Source organism: Microtus oregoni, unplaced genomic scaffold (genome assembly GCF_018167655.1).
Source record: "Microtus oregoni isolate MIOR12 unplaced genomic scaffold, Mior012 000001F_ref0000356, whole genome shotgun sequence".
NCBI classification, from domain to species: Eukaryota; Metazoa; Chordata; class Mammalia; order Rodentia; family Cricetidae; genus Microtus; species Microtus oregoni.
Window position 1 is genome coordinate 56,367,906 of NW_024543060.1, and position 26,344 is coordinate 56,394,249.

At 41.8% G+C, this 26,344-nt stretch overlaps 1 protein-coding gene across 8 annotated transcripts in view; it reads left to right on the plus strand.

The window, feature by feature from the left end:
• Positions 1-26,344, plus strand: part of Grip1 (glutamate receptor interacting protein 1) — a 640,059-nt gene that overhangs the window by 468,053 nt on the left and 145,662 nt on the right. For all 8 annotated transcript variants that reach the window (XM_041666725.1, XM_041666698.1, XM_041666716.1 and 5 more), the window contains 4 exons: positions 12,284-12,419; positions 13,992-14,137; positions 20,652-20,735; positions 24,786-24,861. In XM_041666725.1, the coding sequence (XP_041522659.1) occupies positions 12,284-12,419; positions 13,992-14,137; positions 20,652-20,735; positions 24,786-24,861 (442 nt within the window). The remainder of the gene's footprint in view (positions 1-12,283; positions 12,420-13,991; positions 14,138-20,651; positions 20,736-24,785; positions 24,862-26,344) is intronic.

Genomic DNA, 26,344 nt, shown 5'->3' on the forward strand with positions numbered 1-26,344 from the left:
GTGAGAATTAAATTAGGTAGTAGGTGTGGGAACATCTTAAAAAGCATAAACTACTTGAAAATACTGCATAGTCTTTCAAAGTATCAGGAGTGTTTTTAAATGTACCATTTCAATCAAAGGATCTGAATGTATGAGTTCTTAGGTGCCCGTGGAAGCAGAAGGCCAACCCTGTGTGTTATTAAGTTCTTGCAAAAGATTGTGGAAAGAGTCTCTCGCTTTGACATCAGGGATCTCAAAGCCCTTTCTTTTCCATTGTTCTGGAAGAAGTGAGAGCCCCAGTGTGCAGGCAGCCTCCTTCTCAGGTTGAGGTTCATCTGCCCCAGCCCCCAAGGGTGGCTTTCAGGAGTGTACAGCAGATCTGATCATGTCCGTAGCTTGGGTTCATCCTTCTGAGAGTTCCTTCTTCTCACTTATCCTGCTAAATGAGACAAATCTGCCATCTCTTATTGCTCACTGGACTTTCAGCCTGGAGAATTTGTTCGTTTGATACAAGATATCACAACAGATGGGTATTGAAACAGATGGGTGGAACAAATTATTTCCTCTAATGACAAGTCATGAATTTGCTGAACAAGTTCTGGTCACTTTGTTTCTCTCTTACATGAAAATGAGAGGGAGAATGCAAGTAGATTGCTGTTTCCGTGTAAGAGCCTCGAGCTCTAATGCCAGCTCTTCCCGAGCACCGCGTGTCGGACCCTTGCTCCCTGGTAGGCTCCCAGGCCATCCTGACTGTTCACTGAGGTCCTAGGTAGTGACATTTGTCTCAGACACTTAGAATGTGAACTGCAGAAAAAGTAAAGGTGGCGACTATTAGTCTTCATTGTGTTAGCTGCTGGCACAGAGGCTGGCAATTACAGATGTTCCAAAAATATTTTCTGGGCTGAAACAGTCCACCAGTAGCTGTAAGAATGTAGTTACCTTCCTTAGGGGAACATTGAGGAGCCAGAGTAATTTTGAAGCTAGCCTGGCCGATTGCTGGAGTTTAACTCCCGATACCCACTCCTCCATCATGTCCACAACTCTCACCGAGAGGATTAACCACTTTGACCTGAAAGTAATGGACGCTGGGTTTTCTCAAAGGGAAATTACTTGGAGCTTTTTCAACCAGTACAACTACTGGGTTTCTTTCTTGATTTTTTTTTCCATTGTTCCGTATGAACTTTTATGGCTAAATGTCTAGTCAGTATCCATAAAGCTGGGTAAGGGGAGAAGTTGGAGGTCAATGGACCTCATCCTGTCTCTGACATATTTCCATTTAGATGGTTATGTAGTTGATAGATTTGGCTACTCCATACTGGCCTATAACTTGTAGTTCACGTGCATACATGTTATCAATTGACATGCTCTTTGATTAACACATTGCTCAAACCCCTACAGCAGTGGTTCTCAACCTTCCTAATGCTGCAACCCTTTAATTTAGTCCCTCATGTTGAGGTGACCCCCAACCATAAAATTATTTCACTGCTGCTTCATAACTCTAACTTTGCTACTTTTATGAATGGTAATTCTGGTATCCAGGATCTCTGATATGCAACCCCCAAAGGGGTGGCGACCCACAGGTTGCTGCTCTAGAGATCCTAATTTCTTAAGTAGGTTTTGAAAAGTGACAGGAGAGTCCCTGTTTAAGAGTGAATTCCTCTGAAACGACTCTAAAGCTGTTTTGGATTGAAGGCCCACAGTTTTCACTGTATTCTGCACACGAGATTAAACGCTACAAGACAGGTGCTGTAAACTGCTTATGTTCCCACTGAATATTCCAAACACCCTATAGGACACATAGTGTTGTTATCTCTGTTTTTGAAATGAGGGAAGTGCTTACACACCCATGCTCACACTCATCAACACACACACACAGACACACACACACACACATTTTTTTAAGTACTCCAAGGATAAAAACATGCAGGTATAAATCTGGCTGTCCGCATCACTGCTGAAATCAACCCTGAGCATAATTGTAGTTCACCCGGACGCTCACACTGGCTGTTCGTATGCTGCTCATCCACAAATCTACTTCATACCCTGACTCCCAGAGGGTGCGAGAGTCTCTGGCATGATTCTTCACGTCACTACCCAGCCGTGGAAAGTGCCAACAGACTTTCTGCTGCGAGACTGGGGCAAGAACCAAAACTGAAGATGCAGCTGTTTGTCGCAGCCGCTCAGCTTTGACCCCTGCACTTTTGCTGAGCTCAGGGACGCTGGGGAGAGCCTGTAATGAATACTGGAAGAAGCGCCTGCATGGTGCCCGAGAGGGATAGGCGTCCTAGAGACGTCGCTATGAGTAATATCCAGGTAAAATCATAGCATGAATGATAACATCCTTTCCAAAAGCCACACAGATATGCCTGCGGTGCTGGGATGTGAACCTCAATTCCCATTACCAAGGCATTTGTAATAATAATAATAATATCCAGCCATATAAGCCTAAGGAAATAACTGCCTGTTCTTCCTTTATCATGTAAGCCACAAGCCAGGGCTTACTATTGACTCGTTCATTCACTCAGCAGGTACCAGGACACATCTGCTACTGTATAAGCCACTGTTACCCACACTAAGGACACAGAAAGAACCAAAGACAATCTCTGACCCCAGCATTTCCAAATGTGTGACTTACTATAGGGAGTTCCCATCAATAGTGTTTCTCTTTCTCTGTTCAAGGTTTCGTTTTGTTGCTTTGTGTTTAATCTAAGCCGTTCATGAAACCTGAAGAAGCTAGGCAACCTCAGCAGCATCTCTGTTGCCAAACACCCTTCCTGGGGCTCTTATTAATATGCCTTCTCTTTTATTGCTAGAATGGGGGTCTTATAGAGCAGGTTGGGATGTAACAGAACAACCCGAGTCGGGGTTAGAGAGATGGTGAGTAAGAACACTGGCTGACTTTCTAGCAGATCCAGGTTCAACTCCCAGAACCCACATGGCAGCTCACACTGTCTAACTCCAGTCCCAGGGCCATGGATGCCATCTTCAGACTTCCTCCTCAGACATCAGGCATGCATTGCTGCACAGACATGCATGCAGACCAATCACCCATATACATAAGATAAAATTTTAAAGAGTTAAAACTTTCTCCATAACTTCAGTCTCTTAAGTTTCTCTTATATGCAATTCTTTGTACTTGTGTCTACTTCAGTCACCCAGCACCAAAATTTCCTGCTTTCTAGATTTCCTTTCTTAGGTACAGATACCAATTTCTACCAGGTTAAAAAAAAAATCGAAAATGCTGGTCTTCTTTGGCCTCCTCTTCCTCACAATCTGAATTCATCTCTAACTCAGGAATTCCTCTCCATTGGTGTATTGAAAGCCTGTGCCTTCTGCACAAACGTTGAAATACCTCAGGTTCTCACATTGCCTGTGTGGAGCATAGTTAGCCGCCGGGAACCAGAATCTTCTGACTGAGCTGTCTGGGTATTTGTCTATACTCCACACTCTAATGCTCAGCCTCCTTTGAAGTTAGGTATGAACTGAAAATGAGCTGCTGTCCTTGAAATATGACGGCTTTCAGGAAATCCCTTCTTCTTATTCTATTTGCTGGATGCAGTTAGGATAAGTAATGCCACGGCAGAAGTTTGCAAACTTTCTCTCTTTATGAACTCTTTAGAGTCTTGGTAATGTAGCATGGTCCAAATGAAGCTCCAAAACTGATTCTATAGTTAAGTTCAAATAATATAATGCATATTTTCTCCCAACAACTTAGTAACTACCTGAAAAACATAAAATAACAAAGTTTATTTCAGTGTGCTTGCTACACATTGTATTTCTTCCCAGACCCTCAAACCAAATCAACATCTGCAAAGGTATTTCCTGTTCCACACTGATTTTCACATGATCTTGCTTGGATCATAGCATCCACCAAATAAATAAATAAATGAAAATCTCAGCTTCAGAATAATAAACTGTCAACAAAAGCAAAACTCTATCTCAGAAAAAAAAAGGAAAGAAAGCTAAGGCCATTTTGATGTTAACAAAAGACAACACAAAAAAAGAAATTAAGAGGACACATATATTACTCCTTAATATGAATAGAGGAATTATTAATACAAATATTAGCAGTAGAATTCAACAACTTGTTTTTAATATTATAACATATGACTAAGTGGTGTTCATTTTAGAAATATAAGGTTTACTTAATACTAGAAAAATCTCTTACTGTAGTTCAATATATTATCAAGCTAAAAATTACAAGATCATATTGGTCAGTGCAAAAACATTGAAAAAATATAACATACTTATGGCTTTAAAATTCTCTTTGAAAGTTAGAAACAATTATTAGCTTCATCAATTTAACAGAGTGTCTATACAAAAAGCTATAGCTAGTGTAATGTTTATAACATACTTATGGCTTTAAAATTCTCTTTGAAAGTTAGAAACAATTATTAACTTCATCAATAATAGAGTGTCTATACAAAAAGCTATAGCTAGTGTAATGATAAAACCCCAGATGCCTTTCTCCCAAAGACTCTTCTCAATACTTTAATTCAGTATTTAGTTAGAAGCTCACCATAACGTAAGGCAAGAAAGGAAAATAAGGACATGTATGTGGAAAACAAGAAAACATAGAAAATTTTTTCTATGTTTGTACATGAAATAGTTTTGTGCATAAGACACACATCATAATATCCTAAGGAAACTCACCCAAAACTCACAAACGACTCCCTCGAATCATAGGAAATAATATATGTGTGTGTATTATGTTATATATATATGTATTATATATTATATTTTGTATGAATATATATCAGTTATATGCTTGTTGCCTATCAAGGAACAATGTATATTGAAATCAGTAATAGAATATTATTTATGATAACTGGAGAGATGGCTCAGATGTAAAACTAGCAAAACAATATAGAACTTAGATGTTCAAAACTGGGACAATGTTTGTGAATGAAAGTAAAGAAACAAATCTAAGTAAAAACTCGATAAATTTGTTATCTTTTACCAAACAGAAATGTCTGGGCAACAAAGAGTTTAATTATTTCCACAATGTTGAATAAGGTTGTCACAACTCCCATTAAAGTCTCAGGATCATTTTTATAACTATAGAAATGATTATTTTCAAAATTATATAGAAAAACAAAGGAGCCATTTAAGAAACTATGAAAAATTGAGAGGAATCAGTCTGTCTACCCATTTTCAATACAGTATAAAGTTGCAATAAGACCAGAGGACAGTAATGGGGACATGGCCACATCTGCAACAGGGGCAAGCAGGAGCGCAAGAAATGGACCATGTCACTAAGGTTGACATGTATTTGACAGGATGCAAAGGCAGCTTAATAAATATGCACATCTAGAAAATGTCACTGAGTAGTCGACATCTTTAGGCAAAAAAAAAAAGATGAAAAATCCTTGTATGAAAATTAACTACAATTAGGTCAAAGACTTCAATGTAAATCATAGCTTAGGCCATGACAAATGCAGATGCCTTTAAATGTGGACCAGTCGGACTCTATTTACATCAGGAGTGTTTACCTCCTCAGAAAACCGTATCAAGAAGCTGGACTGTTTCCATCCTGTGAGGGAGTGTCTGTAAGCAGCTGTTCAGCAGAGCAAACTGTTCCTGTCTGTAACAGCCAAGTGATCCCCAGCTCGACAGTGAGGAGTTATAAATACACACACGCTTATCCAAGGGCTAAAATAAGTATCAGTGACAATCTCAATTACGTGGTGAGACACAGAGAAATTGAATGATTTATATACTACAAAAAGAGACGTAACAGTGAGAACTCTGGGAAGCAGTTGAACGGTTTGTAAGAAAACTAAATATTAGCAACTCTATGGCCTAGAGATTATACTCCTGGGAAATTATTCCAGAAAAATGAATATTTATGTTCACGTGAACCCTTCACATGGATATTTAGAGTGACCTCCTTAATAATAACCGAAATCTGAAACAAGATGACTTTCAACAGGTAATAGTCTCACAACCTGTAGTATAGCTTCAACTGTGACTAGTTCTCACAGACTACTGAGGCAGAGAGAGAGAGAGAGAGAGAGAGAGAGAGAGAGAGAGAGCCCCAGCTTGGATGAAACGGTAGAGAATGATGCTGAATGTCAGACAGGAAAAGGAAGAGGAAGCTGAGGATGAGGCGGTCAACCCTAAAGGGTTTCTTCCCATTCACAGTGCACGATTCCACTTATTTAACATTCTTGAAACATCACAGCTACAAAAACAGAAATCATAGGTGGCCAGAGGTTAAGGAAGGGGGTGTGTCTATGGAAAAGCAATGTGCTTATTCCTTATGCTAATGGAAGATTTGTGTGTCTTGATTTCACTGATGCTGCTGTTTTGGGTTTGATGTCTGACATTACAAAATGCTAGGCACAGTGTCCCCACTATTATTCCCTATGCATGTGACTCAACAATGATCTCAAAGCATCATTAAAAGCTTGATACAAGCCAGGCGGTGGTGGCGCATGCCTTTAATCCCAGCACTTGGGAGGCAGAGGCAGGCGGATCTCTGTGAGTTCGAGACCAGCCTGGTCTACAAGAGCTAGTTCCAGGACAGGGACCAAAGCTACAGAGAAACCCTGTCTCGAAAAACCAAAAAAAAAAAAAAAAAAAAAAAAAAAAAAAGCTTGATTCAGATACACCATAGACCCCTGAGTAACTGTCCAGTCACAATGTGGGTGTCAGGATTTTCTACATAGAATTTTTTGAATTAATGTTTTTATTAATCATGAAAAGACATATAATATCAAACAATCCTATCAGCAGAAGTTCCGGTTCAGTTGTTCGTGACAAGGCCCGGGAATTGGTACCTTCAAAGTTTCCCGGATGCTGTAGCTGAGGTGGAACTAAGAAGCTGCAAGACTGGCACACGCTCTAGCCCCTCCCCCGCCTCCAGCCGAGGGCCTGGGCTGCCTCCACGACTGAGGTTCTCAGAACCATCCAGAATACCGCTTTCCCACACCCAACAGGGCCCTCGTAGGCTTCAGCACTATCATCTCTCACTAGGCATAGCAGTTACCACCCTAGCCCTGAGCCAAGCATCACTTACACCCCTTCCCCAGTGTCTGCCATGCTCATAACATTGGTAATTCCCTTCATTTAGTCAAATTCAGCAACCTTCCAGAAAGCCAAAACCAACTCCCTTCTCCTGGCCTAAGCTTAATAATTAATTTTGAATAAACAATGAGGTAGGCGTGTCTAGAAAGCTAGGCTTTTACAGAACAAAACATTATCATGCGTGCCTTCCTGCAAAGCAGTTTGAGAACACTATATGGTAGTAGATAATCCACTGTGGGTTCAGAATGCACTATTCCATTATTCGTTTCTGTTGTATTGTTTTGTTATATTTTTATTAATTTGTGTTTTGTTTTATTTGTTCTTTGTATACTAACACATGTAGAGTCTTGGCAATTTGGGTAGGCAGGCACTGAGGGCTTCGCCAGCATCTCTACCCCAGGTCCCTCTTTCTGAGAGCTGCCTTTGGACATGTGACATCTAGGCAGAGTTCCATGACCTCTGTCAAGGAGGCATGATGGGCGAGTTTCTTCTACTCTCCCCTAGAAATCCTGAAGAACAAGCTAGATCCTTCGGGAAATTCCCACAGAACTGCCACGAGGACACATATTCCGTTTCTATAGCTATATAAACTCTGCCACATTCTCCAAACATCACATTGGTGCCTTCTGAGTTTTTGAAACAGAGTTTCTTTATATAGCTTTGAAGCATATTCTGGAACTCACTCTGTAGACCAGGCTGGCCTCAAACTCACAGAGATCCACCTGCCTCTGCCTCCTGAGTGCTGGGATCAAACACATATGCTACCACCACCTGGCTCACATTGGTGCTTTTATTGATACTGTCAATTTCATAGATTAAATTAGGGAAAATGAACACATTTTTGTGGTGGCTTGTGCTCTCTATTGGAGTGTTAGCTGATGCATCGTAGGTCTGTTTTTTGTTTTTGATTTCAATGCAAAATAAAACATAAGGTAGAGAGCAACTGAAGAAAATAACCAGTGTCAACCTCTGGCTATCACATGCACAAATACGCATGTGCACATTCACTCAGAGACACAGACACAAATACACACACACACACACAAAAGCTATAAGTACATTATCATTTATGTTACTTTTGTAAACACCTATGTTACTAAATTTTCATATCATTCATAAAAACTTTTTCATGATCATTTTGCTTTCCTCCACCATGGCTTGTCAGGATCTGGCCCAGACACAAACCATTTCTCATTCCAGAGTGGAGGTGTGGGAATGAAAGCCCAGACACAAACCATTTCTCATTCCAGAGTGAAGGTGTGGGAATGAAAGCACAACTCACGTGACTCTATCAGGAGGGAGTTCTCAGTGATCGTTCATCAAATCTTGAATTCACATCCTAAAAAATCACCCATGTTTATTCTCCAAAAAGCTTTTATGTCAAAACATAAACTTAGGGGGAAGTTCATTAGCATTCTGTTTCCTAGGTAGCGGGGAGAATGTCTTAGGTCACATCCACACCTATCTGTGCCCATTTTGTCACGTCTTCCTATCTATGCCTGCTCTGTCACATAGATTGAAAAACACGTCTTCCCCCAGGAAACCTCCTAAATTACAGTAGAAGGAGCAGAACCCCATCAGCATATCCTGACCACTTTCTTTGGTGGCATCAGGTTTTCTCAAAAGGCTAGGTGACCACCTTCTGTGTGGCAGGTGCAAACTGTGCCTTGTCAGGTTGCTCAGAATTCTGACTGCCACACAGTGTAGACTGTATAATCTGGCCCCTACAATAGCTATTCCTTTTCTACAAATCTTCTATATCTTAAAAGATTGAATTATAAACCTAAAGAAAAATAGCAAACAGCTAGATATCAGACTATTAGCAAGACTTATTTTGAGTATGTTGAGCAGTGGCCCAGATGTAAAGCTGCCATTTCTTTTCTTTCTCTTCCTGAATGATAACAATTGTGCTGATGAGGGCAACCTCAAGTCTTGAGCCATCTCTTCCTTGCCAGCTCAGCATCGTCTGGTCCCTGGGCTGCTGGTAATCTGAATGTGCTGGATTCTCTTGTGGGCAGACATTTGCAGTTGAAATCACAAAGGGAAGAAACTGCTGGTACGGAATGACTTGCCCAAGTCCCCGCCCCCCCCGCCCCCCCCCCCCCCCGTTTCACTGCTGTGTTTGTTCAGTAAGCCTTGATATATAAGCGAACTCATGCAAATGAAGGCATCTGTCTTCATTCCTCTTTGGCATAGCATCATTATGCAAACATTAAACACCAGAAAAGACATGAAATGATTGATGGTTTGAGTAGAGCCTCTAGGTTAGCAAGAAGCAAATTCCAGAAGCAGGCAGGTCCCGCCCTCTCCTTTCCTCTTCTTTCCCGCTTCTTTTGGCAACACCCCGAACAGACTGAATCAGTCCCTTTGAGACTAAGGGTTCTTATTGGCAGTCAGCATCCTTGTGATTCAGCACATCTTCTTCCAAGAATATTCCACCTTTACTTCTGGGCCTTGTTTAATTTATATTCCTTCTTTGGTCTGGGCTGCTGCTCAGCTAATCCTAATCAATAAATCAAGCAGATTGTTCAGGAGGCAGCACTGTGAAATGGTTCTTGCATTTGGAAACACACACCTCTTGTTTACCTTGTTTCCCAAATGATTTCTTCTGTCTGCCTTTGCTCACCCCACCCTGTGGCTTTGCCTCTGTGCCTAGTCTGAGCTTCTTGGGATAATGGCCGGAACATTTTCTATCTTTGAGTTCTGTTGTTCAGCTCACTGTCAGCATTCAACGACACACAGAATTAATGACTGTACAAATGACTTAATTAACTGAGACATGAATGTTTTCTTTCTTGGTATTAAAACTAGTTCTTAGGAAAAGACTTAAAATATTTTTAAATGAGAGGGTAATTGACTATTACCAGCTTTTAAAGTACCCAGATAAATGGATTTATATTCCAAAGAAAAAATTAAATTGAAGGAATTGGCTTTTTCATGATTTCTGATATTCATCCAGAAATCTGGGAAGGACCTGGCACCTAGTTTCCTCGCAGAGACAAACCTACATGGCCCCATCCCATAGGACTGAACACCGTGTGGTCAGAAACCCTTCTCACGTGGTGCGCACATCCTTGGAGACGCAGGAGGAATAAGCTTCAGTGAATTGGAACTTCCCACGTGGCAGGCATGACATGACCATTTAAAAATTCCGTGCGTCCTTTTGTCACAGAGCATGCAGAAATTAAGTTCTTATCGACCAGGAAGGCTCGTCTCTTTGACTCACTTTCACAGTCCTGGTAGGCACCGTGCAGACCTGTGGGAGAAAGAATTGGCCAAACATCTTACCCAGTTGTGAACCCAGTGAACTTCAATAATGATCAGCATGGCAATATGTGCCCCTGGGCGTAGTAACGTCAGGAATTTTATGGAGTAACCCACCACTTTCTGATTAGAGTTAAGGCCTGCTCCACAGGAGGAAATACATGCTTCATACTGGAAATCTGGCCAAGAACCCCACAGCTGGGGAGTTCACAGATCCCAGGGATAAACGTGCTACCCTTATTCTGTCAAGTGTGCACAGTATCTAACCACCCTCTGCGCCCCTAGATTGGTGCAGCTCCAAGGCCTCATCAGAGAAGTCTCCGTGCTGGGGATAGGTATTAGCAGTGGACAGCAGAAGCTGACAGCAGGTCAAACCGACCATGAAGTAATTGGGTCTCTCTCTCTCTCTCTCTCTCTCTCTCTCTCTCTCATTGAAAATAGATTCTTCACTCATACAATACATCCCGACCAAAAAGAAGTACATTTCTAAAGTTATCCTACCTTCTACCTTGACTAAAATCAAAAGATTTGAGTTACTGATTAGTATATAGATATTATTCCTGTAAAATCTGTGAGATTTAAAAATTGTGTTCCCTCAATAGTAAAGTTTTATAGCTACTATCCCAAAATCCGGTAGACCAACCAATGTTTCCTTTCTGTATGGTCACATATTCTTCATGAAATGATAGAAACTGACCTGAGCCATGGTGGTCCTTGGGTTTATATTTATTTCTTCTTCTTCTTCTTCCTCTTCTTCTTCTTCTTCTTCTTCTTCTTCTTCTTCTTCCTCTTATTATTATTATTATTATTATTACATTAAAAAATACCAATCCAAATTCCCACACTCCTTCCCTTCTCCCACTCCCTCCACACACCCTCCTACCCCTTCCCCCTCCAATCCTAAGAGAGGACAAGGAACCCTGTGGCAAGTCCAAGGCCCTCCCTACTACATCTAGGTTGAGCAAGGTATACATTCAAAGAGAATAGGATCCCAAAAAGCCAGTACATGCAGTAAAGACAAATCCCAGTGTTGCTGTCAGTGGCCCCTCAGTCTGCCCCAGCCATACAACTGTCAACCACATTCAGAGGGACTAGCTTGATGCCATTCTCGTTCACTCCCAATCCAGTTGCAGTTGGTGGGCTTCCATTGTCTCAGTGGGTGAACCCCTCATGGTCTTGACCTTGCTCATATTCTCACTCCTTCCACTCTTTACTGGACCTTGGGAGTTCAGTCCACTGCTTCGATATGGTTCTCTGCCTCTGTTTCCATCTGTTGTTGGATGAAGGTTCTATGGTGATATTTAAGATAATCATCAGTCTGACTACAGGGCAAGGCCAGTTCAGGCACCCTCTCCTCTTTTGCTTAGGGTCTTAGCTGAGGTCGTCCTTGTGGATTTCTAGGGATTTTTCTAGGGCCAGATTTCTTGCTAATCCCATAATGGCTCCCTCAATCAAGATATCTCTATTCTTGCTCTCATATTTGTCCTTCCTCCATCCCTACTATCCCAAGGCCTTGGGTTTTTAAAGACGAAATAGTGTTGTTAATATTTCTTGAGCCTGTATTGAACACTCTTCAGGCAGTTGGCTTTCTCACCTGAGAAGTCTGGGGAACAGTGAGCTGGTCGCCATGTCCTATGCATTTGTGTGATTATTTAAAATTCTGTTCCTTCTAGCAGACAACACTGTGCTGTACTTTGAATTATAAGAATAGAAAACAAGTCTCTAGTGAATGGTAGAAACCACAGGAGAATACAGTCTTTGGTACTAGAGGATTGAGACTATGTATGTGAAACCAGAGTGGACTAGCCCACTGGTGCTGGGCTAATCACCTCTCCTGGAAGGCATTTCGCGGTGCCATCTGCACACCCAACATCATGAGCCACTGCAATGACCAGGTCTTTTCTCATAAATGAAAATGTAGGGGAAATGCAGGGAGTGGAGTCGTGTAACCATGCAGCTGGCGTCCCTGGTTCTTCTCTCACTTAACGGGCTGAATGTGTGTCTTTTACAGAGGAATTCAAGGGCTCCACCGTGGTGGAGCTGATGAAGAAGGAAGGCACCACCCTTGGCTTGACGGTATCAGGAGGAATCGACAAAGATGGCAAACCGAGAGTGTCCAACTTGCGGCAAGGAGGAATTGCTGCCAGGTAACTGCTTTGTAGGGAAACAGAGAAAACCATACAAGGGTATAATTAACTCAAAACATTAGAGTCCATCAGTAAAGGTCCCTGATAGAGAAAGGACGGCTGCTGTCTGCCAGGCAGCGCCTCCACACAGAAGCACAGCAGGCATGCTTCGGAAAAGGCTCCCCAGCTCTGCCAGTGGCTGTGCTGAAGCCACTGGGGACTTACGTGTCCCCTCAGGAGCAGCCCAGATCTCGCAGGTTTAATTTCGACAGGATTGCTTAAGGTCTGACTGTGCCTCTGGAGAGCAAATGGGCCGCAGAGGAAAAGTGACATTCAGATCTTCTAAGTGTGGAGCAGATGACCCGTAAGATGTAAATTGGTGATGGAGCGAGGGAGGGAGGCACAACTCCAGTTTCTAGGCAGAGTATTTCCTTTTTCCAGGCAGGAGACTGTGCTTTCTCACCAAGACATAAGACGTTTCCTAAAGGAAACACTGAGCAGGAAGCTCGTCTTGTCTTTGTGTCCAGCGATAGATTCTTTGACTCCCGGCCAGTGGTCTCAATGCCTGCTCTTGGTTTGGAAGTCTATCTAGTAGGTAAAGCCCAGAGCATTGGGGGTTCTGGGGCCACAAGGGATGATGGGAATGATTCGGAGAGTCACATCTTGCTCTGGAATTTCTTCCTCTTCTGTTGTAGGAGCTGCTTGTTTGTTCCCGGCTGCCCAGAACCAAAATAATCACACAGAAACCACATTACTTGCACTACTGTTTGGCCAATAGTTTACACATATTTCTGGCTTACTCTTATATCCTAAACTAACCCATCTCCATTAATCTGTGTATCGCCACGAGGCTGTGGCTTACCAAGTTCTGGCATCTGTCTCCTGTAGGGCTACATGTCTTCTCCTTGACTCTGCCTTCTCTCTCCCAGCATTCAGTTTAGTTTTCCCACCTAGCTCTACTCTACCCTATCAGGCCAAGCCAGTTTCTTTATTAAGCAATGGTATTCACAGCATACAGAGGGGAATCACACATCACTCCTCGATATTCTTTTTATCAGTCATGATCACGGAGACAACTTTTATTTTTTTGAAGATCAAACACTAAGAAACAAAATATGCTATTTCCTTGACTCTGAGTCTGGTCCCACCCCCAACAAAGACATTAAAAGCTCTGAAATGTCCAAAGGCCAGGTGACAAAAATGAGAGGGGAGAAGAAGAAAAGGTTTGAAGTTTCTAGGATCATGGTGGATCCCTAAAGAAGCAATGCTGGGAGCCAAACAACTAATGTTTTCAAATTTTGTTTTGTTTTATGATGTTTTAAAAATAAAAGAGGTAAAACGTTTGAGGAACAATCGGAGACAGGGCAAAGACAATATGGTAGGCACCACTGTGTAGCAGGTGTAACAGGCAGGGTGAGTAGGCTAGCTCAACCACATCTCACCCATGCTCAGTCACACTCCTTTGAGGTTCCGGTCAGAGGAAGCTGGGTGTTTGTTATGTTGCCCTGTTAAGCTAGATGAGGGAAAGTAAAAAGATAGAAGACTGTCCTGTGGGGAAAATGTGTCCACCATAGTGACTGCATTGTTTTGCAGAAGTGACCAGCTGGATGTGGGTGACTACATCAAAGCAGTGAACGGGATCAACCTGGCCAAATTCCGCCACGACGAGATCATCAGCTTGCTGAAAAATGTGGGGGAGAGAGTGGTCCTGGAGGTCGAGTATGAGCTGCCACCAGTCTGTAAGTGAAGACCACCCTGGAGGGAGGACTGCCGGCCACAGCTTCCTACCTCTGCTGCCTTCTCTTTGTCTTCTTTCCCGTCAATGTCACTACAGCGGACAGAGAGCAGTTGTGTCCTATTTCAGAGTAACTTGAAATGGGAGACTACGTGTCTCCTTAGAAAGCACTAAGAACGCACAGTTGGCAATGAAATCATCTAGGAGCCACGTTCTAGAAAAGTGATCTGTGGATATTGTTGCCATTTAAGTTACTTTACTTAATAAACAGTTAACATAATTTAAATCCTTACCTTACATATTATCCAAATACTGTGCTTAGATCTAGGAAAAGCATGTTTACATGCTTTATATCAACTCTTCGGTGCAAAAGTTCATGAGAAAACATGAAAGAGAATATCATATCTAATTATTATTAAGTGATAAAAATAATAGTAAGTGCAGCAGACAGACTTTGAGAACTTATTAAATCCAGCTTCACCTGCTACCTGTCCTTGAGAAGGCTGCTTAAGCGTTATGCCTCAGTTTCCCCATCTGCGAAATGGAGATCATTGCTTGCCACACGAAGTGGCTGTTAGCATCAGTAAAGCACTTAGAACATGGCCTGACACTCTACGAGTTTTTAATAAGTAATAGATAGACTAATCAAAACTACAAGACAGACGCATGTTCTTTTCCATCTTTGAAGGTGCAAGACAAGACTTTCTCAGGTTAGAAGGCTGAAAAGTATCTGAACCCAGCCTGTCTGTCTCACTCTCTTGAAGTATGGCTTCTGCTGGTTATGCCCTTGCGTTGAAGCTATGCTGTTCTGCTTTCCCATCTCCTTTGATGAGCTGTCACTGGGGATATGGCCCTAGCCAGCTCTTTGCTCTTCCCTACCAGCGAGAACTTAGATTATTATGAGTAGTTGGTGATAATCCATGTTTAGCAATGAGTTGACAAGTATTTGCTGTGCCTCGGCCATGAGTGCACACTCTAAGAACATGACGACATCAGTGGAGATTACTCTCTACAAGGATGAGACAGTATTTAGCAAAAGCCCTAATAACCATTCTGTATCCTAAGGGACAGGGAAAATACGAAAAAAATAAATCAGAAGTAATTGGGGGTGTGGAAGGATTGGGAACAGACTACCGTGTTACATAGGGAAGTTGGGAACAATAATTGAAAAGGTGACAAGGTCCAGAACGTGAAGGCGGTGAGGGGAACAGCCATATGAATTTCTGAAAGGAAGGCTCCAGGGAGAAGAAATGGTCAGCGATAAGAGCAAAAGGCACGACAATGCCAGTGGTTGTTCTAGAAACATGGAGGAGGCCAGTGTGGCAAGAGTGGAATGAACAGGAAGAGAATTAAGAGACAAGGTCAGAAATGCAAGGTGGAGTGACCTCATGGGTCACTGGGAGGATTTAGGAGCTCACAGTTGCAGCGGCTTCCCGGTGGCTGGGCTTAGACAGAAGCAATGGCCACCGGAGACAAAGGGAGAGAGAAGTGTTGGGAGAAGACTGCCAAGATCCATGAGAAGAGGTGGTGAGGAAGATGGGAAATGGAGTCTGTGTGCTTTGAATAAGGGGCCTACAGGGCTTCCTAATGAACGTGAGGTAGGCTGTGCAAAAATAGATTTAGATTTGGGGTCATCCCGAGGTTGTGAGCCTGGGCAACTAAAATGATATAGTTGCCATTAACAGAGCTGGGCAGGATTGCAGGGAGAACTGGTGTTGGAAAGACGGAATACGACATTTGAGATGCATTTGTCAAGTACACAGAAATAGCAAGGAAGTGGCCAGCAATGTGGGCAAGTGATTTCATTTTAAATTGAGATTGAGGGTAATACAAACGGTATTTGAGACTCAGGGACCAGGTGAAACCAGCCAGGCTACGTTAAGTTCTCTGAGCCATGAGATGCCCACCTGTAACTGGCTACAGCCACTGCTGGGTGTACGCTGTAGAAATTCAGCAGCGAGATCACGTGCTTAGACCGTTGCTACACACTTGGCAAATATTAGCCGTTATCGTCATCATATGGGCACAGTGGTTTCTTTAACTTGATGAAAGTCAGTTTGCCTTTAAATCGTTATCTCAAAGCATCGCCTTAGGTTAAGAAAACCAACTCTACAGAGATGTGTCTCTCGTTTATACATTTGCCTTCCACTGAGTGTGCGTATCAGTAAAACACCTTCTCTTCCTAAAGGAATTCCATCTGGTTTATAGGGTCAGGCCCAGAGTGGGGCTTTGTCCAGTGTCATGAATGATTCAGAGCTAAGGCTCAGGGAGAATGGGAAGGGATGGTGCAAACCGACTAGGAGGAGGAGCACCCTGAGCAGAGGCCCAGCGAGGGAGAAGAGCTTACAGTGGCCTCAGGCTGGACAGGATGGGGTTTTCAGAGCAGAAATGAAAGGCAAAGATGTCCCGGATAGAAAGCAGCCAGTGAGGCAACAGGAATCAAATGATGAGGCCCCATGGAATATGTGGGTATTGAACAGTCTTTAAGGGCTTCATCAGACCAGCATGTTTCAAGTTATTATTCTAGAAACGAAATGGAAAATAGGTCCAAACAGATGCTCTAACCTATGGGCCAGACGCTGTTACTGTTTCCCAAGACAGGAGATATCCTTGGTTTATACAGCATATACAGAGTTACAGAGAAGGTTGGTACCCAACATGTTTAGGAGATAAATCTGCTGAGGCTTGCTACTGAAATAGATTTGTCTTCCCCGTGCAATAAAACTGACAGAAAAAAAAAAAAGAAAATACGCTTTTAAACACCAAAGTATTTTTCATGATAGAATTCAGTTGGAAGAGGCCTATCCTCCAAGGATAATCTCGATCTATTTTTCTTGCATTTGGAAAATTAATAAGACCTGGGAGTTCAGAAAGGTTGAAGGCATTAACAAGCCTCTCCTGCACTTAGCTCGGAGCACTGAGACTAACCAGGCCATCGCAGCTAGCTAAGGCCCAGCCACGCTAGTTTCTCTCTGTCCCTCCAACACCAAGAACCACGCACCAGAGCCCAGCTGTCTGAGTCTCAGCCTACTCAAGGGCTCAGAGAAAGCTGGGTGTGTATGTCTGTGATGTGAGAGATTAAAACAAACTTAAATTCTGACCATGAACAATCCACTTATCTTTCCTAAGATTCGGTTTCTGTATGGAAATGAAGTACGGGTTGACCTGTGCTTCATACTTCATTTTAACTGAGAATTTTCTACTGCTTGCAGACCTACTTGGGGAGATTATGAGCAAAGTGTATCCTCTGTATTTATGCATTAAACATTGACCCAGAAATATGTCCACACTCTGTTCACATAGCCCCAGTGGAATTTTGAAATGCTAAGTAATTCTTGGCCATTTTCGGTTGACAGTTAGCATTTTATCATCAGCTTAAATAATGAGAAAGAATGTGATTTGGGGACAATCTATTTACTTAAATGGTGTTTCTGTTTAAACCTTGAAGCTACAGACTCTCCCTGTTTAATAATTAAAAAGAGAAATCTGTCAGGCTCTTTTGGTTCCTGTTAAATCACCAGCTGAGTGAGCCCAGCTGTCCGACAGAAGGAATCCTTTCTTCACTCAAATAGACGGGTGAAGGCAGGTCACGGTGTGGCCTCTGTCCTGACCCTGTGCTCCTCCTGGTGGGCGTGGTGAAGTCGGAGGGGCATTTAAAGATTTCCTCCATGCAGTGCATTCTGGGGTGGCATCTGTAAATAGGAGCACTGCTCTAGAAAGTTCTCCCAATGGCAGAGGGTGAGAAGGCGGCCCCACCCACTTGAACGCATTCCCAGCCTCTGCTTGCATCCCCTTGATTCAGAGGCAAACGAGGCACAAGGACAAGTGGAAGGCAGCTCAACTCCTGGTCTTCTGCAGAGGCAATGAGGATGGAAGAGAGATGGAGCGTTTGACTTGGTGCAATCTTATCTGCCATAATAAAACAGCTTTCCGGAAACACACACACATTCACAAACAGAAACACAGAGCCACAGTCCAAATAAAATACTAAGGAGATCTCACCTAGCCCTCTAACCCTTTGGCCAAGCCTCTTCATTACATCTCTGCGGAATAATGAGTAACATTTACATGGTCAACATCAGGGTTCTGACACTGGGTGGGAAAACAAAATCAGCTAGGGCTAATAGTGTGAATAAAAGCTATAAAGATCCAATGTGTTTTGTTAATTGTATTAAGATGTTGCCAACAATAGCAGCTGTCATTGTATTTGATGTAAGGTAGCATGTGGATGTTCTGAAGCTGCGGGTAATCCCAGAGTCTTCATACAGACGAGATTTGACTATAAGAATTTTGTGGTCAGCTGTAGAAAGCTAAAACAAAATTAAAATTCCAGTACTTAACATTCCCAGGACAGGCATCCAGCCGACACGCACAGGTGGCCCAGAGCTGGAATTTGGTTGTGTGTAATTGAAAGATGATGTAACGATTAAATAAGATAATATTTGCAAACTGCTTTTCTGAGTTCTGGGCACACAGTAGATGCTCGTCAGGTATTTCTCAGCGTGTCTTTGCCTTCCTCACACCAATAAAATGAAAATATTATATTCAAAACTAGTTTCTTCAAGTGGCTTTTTGGGTCATGGAGATAAGAAATCATTTAGTTCAAAGTCAGTTTTGTTCTTCATTTAATTAAAACTATCCCTCAATTCTTTCATTTGTTTGTATGTTCTGTCCCTAGTTGATTAAACTGAAATTCCCTGAAAAGCCAGGCAATGGCATTCAATTAATCAGCCATGTAGCAAAACATTTGCTCAACTGTGCATGTATGTATGCTGTTTGTCAGCATATCCATGTTTTTCCTGTACTCTCTACCCTGGCCTGGTAGTTGGCAGATCAACTTTGGGTACCAGTCTAATTCTGTGAGTTTAAATGTTTAACTTTTGCCATTGTTCCTACAGCACCCCTTTAGATGCTAAACCTTTAGGGTTTAGCATTTCTGACCATTAAAAATAAATACAATTAGTGTTTAATTTAAACCACTAGCTTGTTGTACAGATGGTGAGAAGAGAGTAATTTCTAATGGTTCTTTACTATTGTCTATATGAAGATGCTTCTTGAGTTTGGATGGAGCTAAGTCTTGCAAAACCCATCCGTCTAGAGGTGAAACTGTTGTGAAGTTGCAATCCTTTGAATAATCCTAACCAACCAAACGTCTCAGCCTGATCCACTGGAAATGGCCTCTTGACACTTAAATTAGCCTCGTTTTTGGTAAAGCATTAGCACAGGCTTATTCTATAAACTAAATGCCAAGTAGCTCGTATCCTCTGCTGAATATCTAACAGAGAGGGAAAGTGAAGCATATCTGAGTATATTCCACACCATAGTAGAGCCAGCCCATTGTAACTCAAGCATCCTTAGCCAAGCTTTTTGTATTGATAGCTTTATGTAAGAAACATGTTAAGATCTCGTAATAGCATAAAATGTGTTGTTGATAATAACTATGGCTGTAGACATTATATGTTTTTTGATATCAGATCTCACACCCAGACTATCCTTTAAATTGCTCTAGCCCAGGCTAGGCTTGAACTTGTAATTCTCCTGCCTCAGCCTCCCAAGAGCTGTGGTTACGAGCTTGCTCCACCACTCCCAGCTTCCCCTGTACAGTTTTTTAAAGGATTGGAAACCATCTACTTCTGTACAGCACACAAGTTTTTCTTTGTCCACCAACAAAATCATTCCAGCACTCATCACGTTAAAATACTAATTTGTGATTTTTTTTTATGTAGCAATGGTTTATTATACAATCAGAATCACTCACTATTCCCCAAAAGCAGTTTCTCAGAATATTTTATTGACTCTACCTTACATGCTGGATCCTCGCATGTGTGGTATAATGTAGTTAGAGACTGCATCTTGGCAGTACAATTTCATTTTGTGAAATGAGAGCAATACAAGGCAAACCACAGAACACGGCGATAATAGGCAGATTGAAGCCTATCTTTGTTTTCTTGCCCGTCACGTTTTGAATGTTTGAGGGTTTCTTTGGCTCTCCATGTTTCATCTGGGCCGCTGGCATGTTTGCTGAACAGCTGTCTATGTGTCAGAAGATCTATTTGCATCGGCAATCTGATTGTAAGCTGAGAAGAATGAGTTTTCTCCATCTTCCAGCTTCAAAACTAGAAATGAATGCAGAAATTATTTCATAAGCTTTGCAATAATCATATTACTTTTGTATTTCACAAAGGAAAATGTTTCTATTTGTTGGAGATTACCTTGCGTGCTCTGTAGAGTTTATGCAACATAATTATCACCCCCTATCTAGGATAGGAAAGAATCTAGCTATGACTTTGTTTCTATTTGGAAAAATATGGGTCATTTATATAGGTAACTACTCATAGTCTCTGTATGTCATTACGATTATTTTTTTCTCAGACTTTATTGGTACTATTTATTACTTGTTTTCAATATAAATTATTTGCAGCAGAACTTGCAATCCTATTGTATCACACTGAAAAGTTATAATAGAAATGTTATTACAACCTTTAACTTACGCTTTCCCATCTCATTCCTGTATGCAGCTGTGCAAGGATCGAGTGTTATGTTCCGGACGGTGGAGGTCACTTTGCACAAAGAAGGCAACACTTTTGGTTTTGTAATACGAGGTAGGTGATGGTTAGCAACTGTGGGCCTTCAGATGTTCCTGGAGAATTTCTCGGTGAGAGACCAGAAGGCATCCTTAAAATCTGATCTTTCCATAGGGTAAAATGATCATCAAGCAAAGAAGACTATGAAAAAGAATCAAACCGATTCCAAATTCAATTTTGTTCTTAGCTCAGTAATACAGTGCAAGTAGCTACTCTTAGTGGACCTGGTCAGTTCCCCGGGACCATACTGACTTTGCACTTTCTAATGTTTCTTTGTCCTTGGATCTGGTCTTTATTACCAAATAAAAAATATTGATAGGAATAGATTGATTTGATACTTAGGAATTAAGCAACTTTGTTTATATTACTTTCTTTTGAACTGCACTTTATTCTCGCAGCTTTCTAAAAATGGACCAATAATAATCTAACCCTTGGGGCACCCTTCTGTGTTGGCTCACTTGGTCTCATTATGAAATGGCATTGATACTGAAGCGTTCAAGTGACTCTATTAATTCTGAACTATGACTCTAAGTTTTTATGGCTCTGTTTTTCTTATTAGTGACTTTACCCCTGAAAGACTATTGCAATATTATCAGCTCTTAAACTATAGTGTGATAATGAGAGTCAATAATTATGTGTGCATCAGGAAATTTTAACACTACAAATTTGGAGGGAATTTTTCTGTTGCTATTATGATCTATAACAATGCACTTTACAAGAGTAAGACTTCTGCCCACATGATTGATAAAAGACTAACCAATATTAGCATGCATCTTAGTAATTATATGTGCACCAAACACTAAAACAGTTCTGTTCACTTGGACAAGCTTTTCTTTATAGCTGAGCTCTGAATGGATAATTCTAATAAGGTCTAGTCATTCAGAAAACTAATTACTCAATGAAATATTTAGTAAGCATACATCCACATGCCAGTAAGACAATAAGTTCTGTATGCCACTTAAGACAAAGAACTTAAGACAAAGACCCTACCTCAAGGAATTAAGATCAATGAACTTGAAACACAAGTTGATAGTTTCCATTAAGTGAGAGCAAAACTAGGTTTGGCTTGGTGGTTTCGACAGTGTTCTGGTAATAAAACTTTTCTGGCCAATCTTTAAGAGTCTCAATAGGTTCCAAGGCCAGGTTATTAACCACAACCATTTTTTAATTTCTTATAAAATAATTAGACAAATATTGTAAAAACTCTCCCTACAAAGTATTTAGGCTAAAGGGTGGTGTATGGAAATCTTCTTTTCCTTAAAACCATAAGGGAAATGCATTTGAAACACATTCCAAAATTTCTAATTATCAAACAACTGCAGCCAAGATTGCTGCTGCCATTCATATCCATCACAGTTGCTATAAGATTCATCGATAGCGAAATCTAATTACTAATGAAAGACCTGAGCCAATAACAATTCATCATCACAAAAGAAAGTGAACAGAAGCAACTGAATTCCAAATGTAATATTACCAAAATAGCCTTCAAACAGATTTCAGGAATTTCAAAAGTTTATGTGTGTGCACACACAAGGAGATCTCTAGAGGCTGAAACACTTGCTGATACTCGGGTAACACTTCATTCGGGCAGGAATGAGTGAACCATGAACTGAGTGTTCTTTCATTGAATTTGTATGATTATAGCAACTATTCTGAAAAAATAAAGTCTTCATAGTAGTGAACCAGGCTGAGCCAATGGCTGCCACATTTGTACAGACTTGAGGAATTTCCTTGATACACTGGTTAAACATAAAAGTTTGCAGTTTTACATAATTTTGCATTTCTAAAATCATTTTGAGGTCCATCTCTAGAAAGTTTCTCTGTTCAATGAGCAGTCACAACCCAGCCACTAAGGGTCACTGGCTGATCAGAGTAAGGCACTATAGTGGGCAAATGTTAGCCCATCTGACGGTTTTGACATAGCTGCAATTTCAGCTAAATTTGGTTCAGTGGGAATACCGATAAATCAGGATGAACATGCAGACAGAATATGTCCATTCGGTGCTGGAGAGTTTATTCTTCCCCTCTTCTGGTGGAACTTTGAACTATGTTAGCAGATGAGTGTACGACTTTCTAATGAAAAAAAAAATCTTGGTTTCCAAGAATAGATATTCGTCCTATAGAGCAAAATGTGTGAACTTTAGAGAGTTCCTTCCTGGAACCAAAGAACATTCTCTGTGTCAGCAAGATGGCTCAGCCAGTAATGGTGCTTGCCAACAAGCCCGATGACCTGAGTTGGATCCCAGGAACCCACATTTTAGAAAGAAGAACTGACTCCTGCAAGTTATCCTCCCATCTCCACATACATGTACAAACTAAAACAATTTAAAACGTTAAAAACAGTTTAAAGAACAAAATTTATTTCTAGAGAGTGTCATTGTCACCAAACCTGCTTATTACCCTGAACAAGGAAGCTTAGCCCTTCCGTGTTGACAGTTGTAAAGGGTTCTGCTCATTCTAACACATGCATGATATTCACATGTGGTCTCTACTGTGATAGTGGCATTGGCTTTGTTTTCTAGGGCTAACTATTGAACCTGGAGTCTCATACATGCTAAGCTCCTGTACCTTGAGCTCCAACTCCAGCCCAGATTCTAATGTTTTTTACAAGCGTCGCCACTGATGCTAATCATTATAACCAGTGAACGTGGCTGGTCTGAGCGACCGCTTTTCCTTTGCAAGCGCAAACTCCTAGCACCTAAGTGCCGTATTTAGTGCATTATTTCAGTGATGATAAGATGTCACCCACCAAGAAGTTCACAAATTAATTAACATGCATTCAGTGGTTTTGTTTTTAAATCTGGAACAGAGAAAATCACGGGAAGGTTTCTCTCTGGCTTCAGCCTACCCTCTTTTCTAATCAGTTCTGTCATAGAAGAGCAAATGAACCTTTGCGGAATACCCTGCAAAAGCAAATGGTACTTTTCTCTTGGGCTGGGTTCATTTCATTTACCTCCCCTATGCCAAGATTGGGAAATAACAGTCTGTTATACCACACACTCATTAAAGAGGAGGTGTGTTGTGTGTGTGTGTGTGTGTGTGTGTGTGTGTGTGTGTATTCCAGGCTATATAACAAGGACCAATGTATGACTTGAAAGGTGTCAGCTGACTACTAGGAAAAAGATTGTGAACTCTGTCCTGTCCAGATGTGGAGTGGCTGCCTCAGACCTAGTGTTGGTTCATCACTGGGGGCACAGGCACATCCTGGGGAGCACAGATAAAGGAAGTTGTGCAAACTGGTCTTGGATCAAAAGAAAAATTTCCTATGGGTTATGGGAATTTCCACCTAAAGCTCTATGTGATAGTTCTACAACTCCTAGAGAAATTTATCTTATGCAAAATATTTGAATTCCCATTTGCATTCAGTGCAACAAGCTCTGCGAAGTCTTCCCCCGATATTTTGAACGCTATACTTTTGATAGTGGCCATTTGAGCCACTTTGTTTTGATCTAGACAGGATCATATTCTATTACCCAGGCAAGCTTAGAATGCACTACATGGCCCATTGACCAGGCTGACTTCATACTTATGGGGATTCCTCCTGCCTCAGCTTCCCAAGTGCTGGAATCATAAATGTGTATCACCACACTCTCCTTTCTTTCTTTCTTTCTTTCTTTCTGTTAACCACTTGGCACTTTTTTGAGTTTCTTTTATATATGCTTGGAGACTTGTTCTTCATCTGTACTTTATCCCATGATGCTAAGCATAAGGTGTGCATACCTGAGCATTGTTTATGACTGGGGGATGTTCTCATTGGACCAGTAGTTTCAATTAGTAAGCCCCATACCATTTCCAGCTGTCAAATGTCTTCTATCATTCTGATTATTTGTTTATGCGTACTGAGAGATGGAGAGGTAGTGTCTTCAAAACCATTCTGCCTGAACTGAATAAGCCCTTTAAGGGTTTCCCATGCCAGAGGGCATGTTGCACATCCTCCTTTCATCCACATATCCGCAAGTACACTGCTACATCTCCGCTGGCGCTTTGTAAGTAATTCTTTATAAAGGCAACAATGAGAGTATTTAAACATGCCCTCCTCTTTTCTTTTCTTCTTTTCCTTTGCCCTAGGGGGAGCTCATGATGACAGAAATAAGTCTCGTCCGGTTGTGATAACCTGTGTCCGTCCTGGCGGGCCTGCTGACAGGTAAATTCCATCTTCCTTCATCCTTGTCCAGAACAGACTGCATACAGTTGGGGACTCGGAAAGAGAAAACGACCAGTTGTAACAGCTGGATGTCGAGTGTATATGTGAGAATGTGGAAGCTGCGAGGCTTGAGCTGGGGGAGCAGAGAAAGGAAGGTGTTGCCTCCTCCTCCTTCCTTTACTATGCTTTCTCTCGGGCAAGTCCGCAGTTCTGAGCTCAATTCCTCCATCATAGGCACAGACAACACCGGCAACCTTTCAGGGTTGCTTGCTTTTAGCAAAGGGTGTGTTGGGTGGCCAGACTCACCAGAAGCACTTATGGAAAGAAATGGGCTCTTTCGAGACAGAGAGTTGGCCTATGTCCTTCTGCACTGCCACGTTCCATGGGAAGCCGGGCGGGTGCTGTGGTGTCACCTCATGGTGGTGACCGGATCCATCACTGAGGAGTGATATTTACTCAGATGAAAGTTTTATCAACCTCTAGAGATTTCCCTTCCTTGAGAACTTGAGTATATGAAGACAAAGTGCTTGTGGATGTTTTCTCATGAGCCTTGCTGGGTCCCAAGTAAACTCACAATCTGGGTGTCCGGAGATGCTTGTGTCTGTGTTGTTTCCTGATGGCAAAAGTGAACTCAGGAGTAACGGGGGAACACAACTTCTTCCATAGATACTGCTGAAGGGTGGGAAGTAGATCACTAACTGCTTCTGTCTATCTATTTAGAATCAAGACAGGTTTTTAAATGTTTGGGAAATAAGTTACCACAATAAATACTATTTATGTATGAAGCACTTTCGACATTCCAGAAAGTACACTACATGCGTGGTGAATATCACATTACTTTAGCCTTACAATCGCCCTATAAATGAAGCGTTCTTATTTTCTCCCTGTTGATCAAACCACGGCCCAGGATGGCTAAGACAGGCTTTAGAAAGAACTAGGGCACATATTCAGGGGTGATGGTCCTCCAGAGCTCATGCCGTGAGCTCACATCTAAGGCAGATAATCTTCCTGTAAAATAAGAACATGAAGAGCTATTGGATTCTCGGCTGTGCCAGCAACTAGCATCTCTTTGCCTTTGCTGAGGACAGAACAAAATACAAACATCAGAGAGTTTCACCTTTTTCCTTTCCCACGCTTCTCTTGGGGACTGCTCTGTCTAAAGAAAATAATCGTATACACATTTCTTATTAATCTTCACTCTTAGGGTTGGCAGGGACGTCAGGAGCAAACTGCAGATTACTGTCAAATGAAATTAGGATCCAAAGAAACCTGAGCACGGAATGTGAAGCTTTAGAATTATCTAGATGGACGATGTTTGTTTTGGAGACAATCCTCCCAGGGTCCCACATTTGTCAGGCTGCTTTTTTGGCATTCTCATCTTCTGCCCTTCTCCCCAGCAGAGGCGTCTTTGACCCCGCCCCGTAGTGTCACTAATGTCTTATTGTCATCTCCTGGTGCCTTGAGTCTCTGTGTCCACAGCAGG